This window comes from Bison bison, unplaced genomic scaffold, assembly GCF_000754665.1.
Source record: "Bison bison bison isolate TAMUID 2011002044 unplaced genomic scaffold, Bison_UMD1.0 scf7180017864178, whole genome shotgun sequence".
NCBI classification, from domain to species: domain Eukaryota; kingdom Metazoa; phylum Chordata; class Mammalia; order Artiodactyla; family Bovidae; genus Bison; species Bison bison.
The window spans coordinates 1,851,285-1,860,714 of record NW_011494750.1 but is presented as its reverse complement, the minus strand read 5'-3'; the positions used below and the strand labels follow the sequence as shown (position 1 = coordinate 1,860,714).

The 9,430-nt window shown below is 55.1% G+C and overlaps 1 protein-coding gene across 1 annotated transcript in view; it reads left to right on the top strand.

The window, feature by feature from the left end:
• Positions 1-3,994: 3,994 nt before the first annotated feature.
• Positions 3,995-9,430, top strand: part of LRP4 (low density lipoprotein receptor-related protein 4) — a gene marked incomplete at its 5' end in the record, with an annotated part of 40,915 nt that continues 35,479 nt past the window's right edge. The window contains 9 exons of the mRNA XM_010842363.1: positions 3,995-4,172; positions 5,567-5,683; positions 6,275-6,388; positions 6,770-6,886; positions 7,224-7,352; positions 7,595-7,714; positions 8,342-8,467; positions 9,066-9,191; positions 9,391-9,430. Coding sequence (XP_010840665.1) covers positions 3,995-4,172; positions 5,567-5,683; positions 6,275-6,388; positions 6,770-6,886; positions 7,224-7,352; positions 7,595-7,714; positions 8,342-8,467; positions 9,066-9,191; positions 9,391-9,430 — 1,067 coding nt within the window. The remainder of the gene's footprint in view (positions 4,173-5,566; positions 5,684-6,274; positions 6,389-6,769; positions 6,887-7,223; positions 7,353-7,594; positions 7,715-8,341; positions 8,468-9,065; positions 9,192-9,390) is intronic.

Below are 9,430 nucleotides of genomic sequence, written 5' to 3'. Positions count from 1 at the left end.
TACATGGATTTTTAAAATTTAAAACATTTTTTAAAAAGTATTTATTAAAAAAAAAAGCATTTATTTATGTATTTGTCTGCACGGGGTCTTAGTTGTGGCACTGGGATCTAGTTTCCTGACAAGGGACCAAACCCAGGCCCCTGGCACTGGGACTGCAGAGTCTGCGCCACTGGACCGCCAGGGAAGTCCCAGATTATTTCGTTTGATCTTTACAAAACCCTTTGCGGTAAAACTATTGTTATTCCCATTTTATGGATGAGGAAACTGAGACTCTGGCATGAACTAACTCGCTCAAAGTTGTAGAGTTAGTGGTAGAACCAGGACTTGAACTCCAGCCTCTCTGACTCTGGAATCTATGTTCTCTCACATGTTCCGCAGTATCTGGTAGTATAAGCAGGTGGATGTCTCTCTTTCTTTCTGAAGAAAGCAGTGAGAAAGTGGTAGGTAACATGGCTGAGATTCGAGTTAACCTCCTAGGAAGGCCCTATGAGCACAGTAACATGTATCCCAAAAGCTGGATTACCGGATGATCAGGGATAGTGAACACTTTGGGAAGAGATCTTTTCCTTGTTGAACAGCATTAAATTTAAGGTCCCATGCCCTCTACGGCCAAAGCAGACTTGCAACGTGGCTGGGAAATAGTGTTTAAGGCCAGAAGCCCCGGGGAGCGCTCTAACTGAACCCTTCTTGAAATGAAGACCGCGTCTTGCCACCCGCGGTCATTTGTTTCCTTTCTTCACTCACCATTCTTTCAGTTAAAAAGGGTTAAAAGCTGTCCTTTATGATCACAGCCAGGACTCGAGTGAAAAGGCAGAATTCCACCTCCCAGGATCCCAGAGGGGCAGCAGTTGTCCAGAAGAGCTGAGTCTTGGAGGATAATGTGTCTGTTTACCGTATGAACACCCAAGCCAAGAGTTTGCCTGTCGCCGGCTGCCTGACCTTCACATGCCAACGTTCAGATGTTGCTCTGACAGGCAGGAAGTCGTGCCTTTTCAACAACCAACTTGATGCCCACCGGATGGAATGCTTTGTTTCCAAGTCTGCAGGGGGAAGTCAGGACTTCTGCTATCACTCAGCCAAAGGGGGTTGGGGAGGCTTAAAAAAAAAAAAAATCCCCTGAAAGCTCTTCTTTACCTACTGAATTCCCCCCCTTTTTTTTTTTTAAGATTTATTTACTTATTAATTATTTTTGGCTGTGTGGGGGCTTTTCTCTAATAGTTGTGAAGTTGTGAGCGAGGGCTACTCTTCCTTGCGATGCGCGGGCCTCTTACCACGCTGGCTTCTCTTGCAGGGCACAGGTTCTAGGCACATGGGCTCAGTGGTTCTGGAGCACAGGCCCAGCTCCTCAGCCTCCTGGAGAATCCTCCTGGACCAGAGATCGAACCTGTGCCCCTGCATTGGCAGGCAAATTCTTAACCACTAGCCTGGATTTCTTCTGACTTGCATGTAGCCTAAGATGCTGCTGTCCATGATCCTGGTACTCAGGTTCTTAGCTTCAAGGCCTTTTAGAAAAGAAGCTAGCCCCCAAATCCTCATGTCCCCACACCTCCAGCCTGCACTTCTGGAGCATCCTTGGTGTGCCCAGGCATGGATCAGCCTCTCCCACATTCATCTTCTCATCTAAGTCTGTGGCTTTTTTATATACCAAGCTAAGGGGACTATGGTACTTAATACAAGGTAGCACAACTGGTCAGGGGTCCCAACTCTGTCCGCTCCAGGTCCAGAGCTTTTTCCTCTTCCCCTCCCTCCCATGCCTTCTCCTCTCCATTCACCCCCTTACCCTGATCGCCTCCTTGGTGTGGCCCTGCTCCCTGCTCTGTGTGGTTAGCAGTATTTCTCAACCTTCCATTTACATTTTAGGCCGGATAACTTGTTTGTTTGGGGGCACCTTCCTGTATGTTCGGAGGAGGCAATGGCACCCCACTCCAGTACTCTTGCCTGGAAAATCCCATGGGCGGAGGAGCCTGGAAGGCTGCAGTCCGTGGGGTCGCTGAGGGTCGGACATGACTGAGCAACTTCACTTTCACTTTTCACTTTCATGCATTGGAGAAGGCAATGGCAACCCGCTCCAGTGTTCTTGCCTGGAGAATCCCAGGGACGGGGAGCAGCCTAGCGGACTGCCGTCTGTGGGGTCGCGCGGAGTCAGACACGACTGAGCGACTCAGCAGCAGCCGAAGTTCTGTACTTTGTGGACTAATAGCAGCATCTGTGGCCTTTATCCTCTGACTTCCATCCGCATCGCCAGTTACAACCCAGAATGTCATCACACGTTGCCAAATGCCCCCCAGGGAGAAAAAAACATCCTTCACTGGAAACCACTGTGGCAGCCTATTCTTGCTCTTCATCGTTCCTCCCCGCGAAGGGGGTCAGTGTCTTGGTGAGCCCCATGGCACGGAGTCCTCTGGAATACTTAGTTATTGCTCTTCCATCCCAGCCAGAGTCCCCGAAAACAGTGCTTATAGCTGTGATGAGCTGATCACACTTAGAAAAGTTTCTCCGTCCTGCACTTGGGGAGACCTGGAGAGACAGGCGAACTGGCCTTGGAGTAGATGTGCAGCTTCTCCCAGATGGATTCCTGTGGCTTCCGCAGGAAGTCCTGCATCTTTTCTCGGGCAGCCAATTCCCTCAGTTGTGGAAGGTGAGGGCAAGTCCTCCGCTGAAGGTGGGGTGAGAGCTGTGGTCCTCCACTCCAGAGACATACGTTTTGCCTGTAGTTTCAGAGCTTCACAGATCATAAAGGCTGCCCACCCACCCCCCCATCCATCTGCAGGTTAGGGACCCCTGCTTTCTGCTTATCATTGTCCTGGGGGTGGATGTGGAGAGGGAGGGGTCTAGGGAACAGCAGTCCTTTGCTTTCGGTGGGAATAGCAATCCACCCTTTCACTCTGGGCCCTGAACCCTAAAGCTGGCCCCAGGAATATAATGTGAAGTGACGATGGATGTCAAGGAGATGAGCCAAGAGAGGAACGCTGGGCCCCGGGAAATAGGAAAGGAAGCGGGGTGGCATTTGGGAGCTGACTCCTTCCCCATTCCAGCCCAGCCCGAGGGCAGCACCCAGCGGAGGGGAGGACAAGGAGAAGAAAGCAAGTGGGGGAGATGAGCAAGGGAGAGGTGGCCCCCATCCTTCCCAGCTGCAGCAGCCCAGCGGGTTAGATGAATGCTGGTGTGGGGGGTGGGAAGAGTGACCCTGGCAGAACCCTTTGTTCCAGCTGAGGCTGGAGCGGGGGCACCGAGCCATTCACACGCCATCCCAGGGCATCCTGCTGGGCACGCTGGGGAGGGGGCGCAGCGGCCGGTCATGGGACTTGGCCAGGCAGATAGCTGGATGCTCAATAGGGAAGCCCAGCTGCGTGCAGCGAGGGCTGGGGGCGGGGCAGCCCCTGCCATCCTTCCTCCGGGCCACGGCCAGGCCCGCAGACAGGAAGGCCCCGGCTGGCCCCAGTCGCTCTGCCCCAGGGGAACCTGGTCCCCCTACCCTGTATCCTGTCCCCCCTTCTCCTGGTCGCCCCCCTTAGAGGTGCGCTCTGACTGTAGGACTCCCGGCAGTGTCTGCTGCTTCCTGCTCCTCGGTGTGACTTCTCATCCCCAGAGGGGCGCCAGCATTTTAATTCAGCGTCCGGGTCCTGAATAGAGGCAAAAGCATCCATAAAGCCACCTGGATTCAGAGGGAAGGACCTGGAAGCCTTTGTGCATTGGCCTCCTGTCCCTGGTTCCCTTTCCTCGGGACCAGTAGCCCTGCAATTGGCGTCATTTGTCTCTGGTCCTTTGCGGGTGTGCAGAAAACCCTGTCATAGAGGGGAGACCTGGGCCGTCTGTGAGCCCAAAGTCAGACAGTATCTTCTGGACTGTTTGTGCCTAGAGCAGGGGGACGGCACCATGGCGTCATCCACATCTCCCCGCAGTTGTCTCCATGACCTCCTGGGTAGCAGTGCCCCTAGACTTGGCTCCTCTACCTTGCCCCACCTGGAATGGGTTTTGGTTGGGTGGGAGCTGAGCCCTCACTGGTTCCTCTTTTCTCTGCCCAGGACTGGCCAGCAGCCCCGAGTGTGCCTGTGGTCGGAGCCACTTCACGTGTGCAGTGAGCGCCCTCGGAGAGTGTACCTGCATCCCTGCCCAGTGGCAGTGTGATGGAGACAATGACTGCGGGGACCACAGCGATGAGGACGGATGTAGTGAGAACCCTCCCCCTGCCCCGGGCTCTTGGGAGGGTGATGGATATAAACAGATGGGAGGTTTCCTCACAGTGTGTATGGCTTCAACCTTCCCCTGTTTCCCATATTTCCACACACATATAGTCAATAAATGGTAGCTTAGCTGGTAAAGAATCCGCCTGCAATGTAGGAGACCCTGGTTCGATTCCTAGGTGGGAAGCTCCCCTAGAGAAGGAATAGGGTACCTTCTTCAGTATTCCTGGGCTTCCCTGGTGGCTCAGATGGTAAAGAGCCTGCCTGCAATGCAGGAGACCTGGGTTCGGTCCCTGGGTTATTGGGAAGATTCCCTGGAGGAGGGCATGGCAACCCACTCCAGTATTCTTGCCTGGAGAATCCCCATGGACAAAGGAGCCTGGCGGGCTGCAGTCCATGGGGTCACGAAGAGTCAGACACAACCGAGCGACTGAGCACACCCAATATAGCCAATAAAACAGAGACTTTAAACAAGCACAGGAAAAAACAGCCTTGAATAGATCTCTGTATTTGTGTGCGTGTGTATTTGTGATGCATATTTGTGTATTTTTAAATGTGCACACTATACGTGGATGCAGACTGTTTATTTCTTACGTTGGTATTCTGTGTAATCCCACCTTTTTAAATAACATAAACTTGGTAAGAAATTTTATATTCTTGTTAAGTCTCCCCTTTCCCATAGTGTGATAACGTACGCCACAGGCTAGGGTGCCCTGGATACACGTCCTGGACTGTAGCAATATTGCTCCTGAGCCAGTTACGTGTCTGGGTTCTGGGGTGTGGCCCCCACCCCGGCAGCACCTACGTCTGAGGGAGGCTAATTAGTCTCCTAAGAGTGAAGCTATAGCCCGGACCTTATTACCCCTAACCAGTTTAGCTAATTGCGATGGTGGTAAATGGCTCACTTTCATGGAGCACTTTCATATGCTTTATCTCAAAAGACCTCTCTGAGTCAGTTATAATTATCCCCATTGTACAGTCGGAAGAACCTGGAGCTAGGTGAGGGTAACTGGCTTGTGTGATAAAAGTAATGAGTTCTAGAACTTGACATCGAGCCCAGGTGTGTCAGCCATTATTTAATAAGAGGAACGGCGTGGGGCGGGGCGGGGTGCGGAATACATTTGCTTCTCTTTTCATGCTTTCCTTCACTGCTTTCCCGGTGGTTTTGAGTTCCTCGGACTCTTCTGTCCTGTGAACCCCTGAGGAAGCTCTCTCTTCTTAGCTGCTGTTTCTGCCTGGTTCTGTATTAGTGGGCGCCAGGGGCAGTTGGAGGAGCCAGTGAGGAGGGACCGTAATTCAGACAGGGCCAGAGGGAAAGATGGGACCTGCCTGAGTAAGTGCCCCAGACTGACCCCTGTTCCCCTCCCGTTCCCGGGGCTCAGAGTTGCCCACCTGCTCCCCTCTCGACTTTCACTGTGACAACGGCAAGTGTATCCGCCGCTCCTGGGTGTGCGACGGGGACAACGACTGTGAGGATGACTCGGACGAGCAGGACTGTCGTGAGTGCTGGGCGGGGCTGGGCGGCTGACGGCCGGCTGGGCGGGGCAAGGCGTTTCAATCAGAAAACGAGGCCCCGGTTTTTCACCATAGAGGATAATGTTTGCTGTGGGTTTATCACATATAGCTTTTATCATGTTGAGGTATGTTCCTTCTATTCCTGCTTTCTGGAGGGTTTTTATCATAAATGGATGTTGAATTTTGTCAAAGGCTTTCTCTGCATCTATTGAGATAATCATGTGGTTTTTATCTTTCAATTTGTTAATGTGGTGTATTACATACACCCATGGCTGATTCATGTCAGTGTACGGCAAAACCACTACAATATTGTAATTACCCTCCAATTAAAATAAATACAAAATAAATAAAGAAAAGAAAAGAAAATGAGGCCCCAGCCCGTGGTCTTTGGCTGTTGTCCTCCCACCTCCTCTCTCGGCTTATCTAAGCCCCCTGGAGGTGGGGGACAGCCAGCTCCCCAGCTCCCTAGGGCAGTATCGGAGCTGCTCTGCTCCACCAGGCTTCCTGCTGGGTGTCCGGGCGCTGGCCGGCCCCCTGCCCCGGCCTGCAGCAGCCTGACTGCTCTGTGCCCACAGCCCCCCGGGAGTGTGAGGAGGACGAGTTCCCCTGCCAGAATGGCTACTGCATCCGGAGCCTGTGGCATTGCGATGGTGACAATGATTGTGGCGATAACAGTGATGAGCAGTGTGGTGAGCGGTGCTCCAGGGGGGCGGCGGGGGACAGGCAGGGAGGCTGGTGGATGGCCTGGCCGAGGCAGGGGCAAGAGCCTCAGGGGCCCTAGCACTGCCCAACCCTTGAACTGCCTGGGTGTCTGGAGCAGCTGGAGGAGAGCAGGACGGGGAGATGGGCCCGACACCCCGGGGACCACAGAACGGGAACCTGAGGCCAGTGTCTCCAGAGCCTCTTCTTTCCCCTCAGGAGTCTATACCGAACCCACGGAGTCTTGCAGGGCCTGGGTCAGACTCCCAGGGGGCAGCGAGGGTGGGAGTCAGGGAGGATGACCGGAGGGTAACCGGTGCGGCTCCTGCAGGACTGCTGTCCCACTGTGTACCCCCCTCCCCACCCCCCAGACATGCGCAAGTGCTCGGACAAGGAATTCCGCTGCAGCGATGGAAGCTGCATTGCTGAGCACTGGTACTGCGACGGAGACACCGACTGCAAAGACGGCTCCGACGAGGAGAGCTGTCGTGAGTGGCCCCAGGACTCAGGCTGCCGGGCTGGGCTGGGGGCAGAGGGCGCCATGCGGTGGGCTGAGGGCCAGGCCGACGAGTGAAAGGACAGCGCAGGTCGCCGGCGGGAGGGTGGGTTCTTAGGCAACAGCTCCTCCTGGGCGGGGCCGGGAGGGAACAGGTGCCCCAGGTGAGAAGGGAGGCCTCCCTTTGGTCCTCTGGCAAATGGGCGTGTATCAGGGCCACGCCCAAGGAAACTTCTGTGTCTGAGTGCCTGGCCCCTTGGAGGAGTCCGGGCCCTTCTCCTCTGAGGGGGCCTGAGTGCGTGCCCTTCCCCGCCTTGCCCTCCTTCCAGCCTCAGCAGTGCCAGCACCCCCTTGCAACCTGGAGGAGTTCCAGTGTGCCTACGGCCGCTGCATCCTCGACATCTACCACTGCGACGGTGATGACGACTGCGGAGACTGGTCGGACGAGTCTGACTGCTGTGAGCACTCTGGCCAGCGGGGTGGAGGAGGGGAGGCCGGCTGGGAGGAGCTCCTGGGGGGGCGGGGGTGAGGCCCGGTTGCCAGCTGGGGCAGGAGCTCAGGAGAGGAGCTTCTAGAGTCCCTGGTTCCCTATGGGGCCAACCTGGAGGAGCCAGGGTGCCAGGGCTGTTGCTTCCTGGTCCACTGTGGGACGCTGTGTGTGTAGACTGGCTTAAGACAGAAGCCTGGCGTGTCTCCCCAGCCTCCCACCAGCCCTGCCGCTCTGGCGAGTTTATGTGTGACAGTGGCCTGTGCATCAACGCGGGCTGGCGCTGTGACGGCGACGCGGACTGTGATGACCAGTCTGATGAGCGCAACTGCAGTGAGTGGGGGGCAGTGCCAAGGTCTGGGCCGGAAGCAGGGACAGGCCACCTCTGATAAAGCTCCAGGATAGTTAAGACAGGTCCACCATGTACAGTCGTGTAGGCTGGGCACTGCACAAAGGTGCTAGGTCCAAAGGATGCCAGTCCCCCAGTAGACTTCTTTATTCCATAATTCTCTAGATCTATATAGTCATCATGGCAGTTTTCCAGCAGATGGCAGTAAAATGTCTTGAGGAAAAGACACCTTTTTTTGATTCCCACAGAGATGCCATAGAGACCAGCTGTGACCCTGGTGTCAAGAAGAGTGTCAAAGGGATTTCACTGCAGTCCTTTAGTTAAGATTTAACTTTGAAGACAGGGGTGCCTGTTTGATCCCTGTTTAGGCAGTTAAGCTCCCTCTTGCCTGCTGGCCAAAAAAATCCAAAACGCATAACAGAAACAACATTGTAACAATTCAATACAGACTTTAGCCCCCCAAAAAGAAAAATGGTCCACATCAAAAAAAAAAAAAAAATCTTAGGAAAAAAAGTGGCGTGGGTGCTGGCGTAAAGTGCAGCCTAGGGTGGCAGGGTGGGGCTTCAGGCTAAAGCGGGGTCAGCCTTTCATCAGCCCTGTGCTTTGCCCAGCCACCTCGGTGTGTACAGCGGAACAGTTCCGTTGTCGGTCGGGCCGCTGCGTCCGTCTGTCCTGGCGCTGTGATGGGGAGGACGACTGTGCGGACAACAGCGATGAAGAGAACTGTGAGAACACGGGTAGGGTCTCCCTGGAGAGCCCCAGGCCCCTTAGCCCGTAGTTAGTCTGGAGCAAGGAGGTGGAAAGAGGGTGTTACTGCTGCCTCTCCAGTCGGGCCAACATGATGCTTTCATCAAGTCTTGCCCATGGCCTGGATTCTTCCTGCTTGTCTCAGTTACCAGTGTCAAATCAGGTGCATCTGTTGACCCGCAGCCTCACAGCCCGGAACACAATATCAGGGCCGGGAGTTTCAACGGCCTCTCACATTCTTACTCACACGTGGCCAGTGCCTGTTCCTCTGGCCTGCTCTCCAGTTGACAGCCCTACGCCCCCTCACCTAGCCGCACAGGTGCCTGACACATGGGTGGGCTCTCTCATTCTGCCCCACGTCCCATCTTACCGTGCCACTGTGCTGTCCTGGGGAGAACACGAATGCAGACAGCCCTGTCTGAGCTGTTTCCTGCTCTGGACCCCGACCCTCCCACCTTGAGTCTCATCTGTCTCCAGCTCGGCATAGAAAATGACAGGCTCCCATCTTTTTTTTGTTGTTGACCCAAGCCCCGTCAGCCCTGCCTGGCACTGACCTGGCTCTCCTTCCCTCCTCATCTTCCTCTCTAGGAAGCCCCCAGTGTGCCTCGGACCAGTTCCTGTGTTGGAACGGGCGCTGCATCGGGCAGAGGAAGCTGTGTAACGGGGTCAACGACTGTGGGGACAACAGCGATGAGAGCCCCCAGCAGAACTGCCGTGAGTGTCCCCACCCCACTCCCCGGGTGCGCCCGCCCATGGTTTGTGGCCGCGCCCCACCCATCTGCTTCAAAGAGAGTCCTCCCCAGGGACGCTTGCAGCCCCGGGAGCTGTTCTTCGTGGTCCAGGTGGAATGCCAAGTTGGCCGTCTGGGGGAGGATTCCGGGCTCAACTCCCATCTCTGGCTTGGCTGGCACAGGGCCCCGGACGGGTGAGGAGAACTGCAGTGTTAACAACGG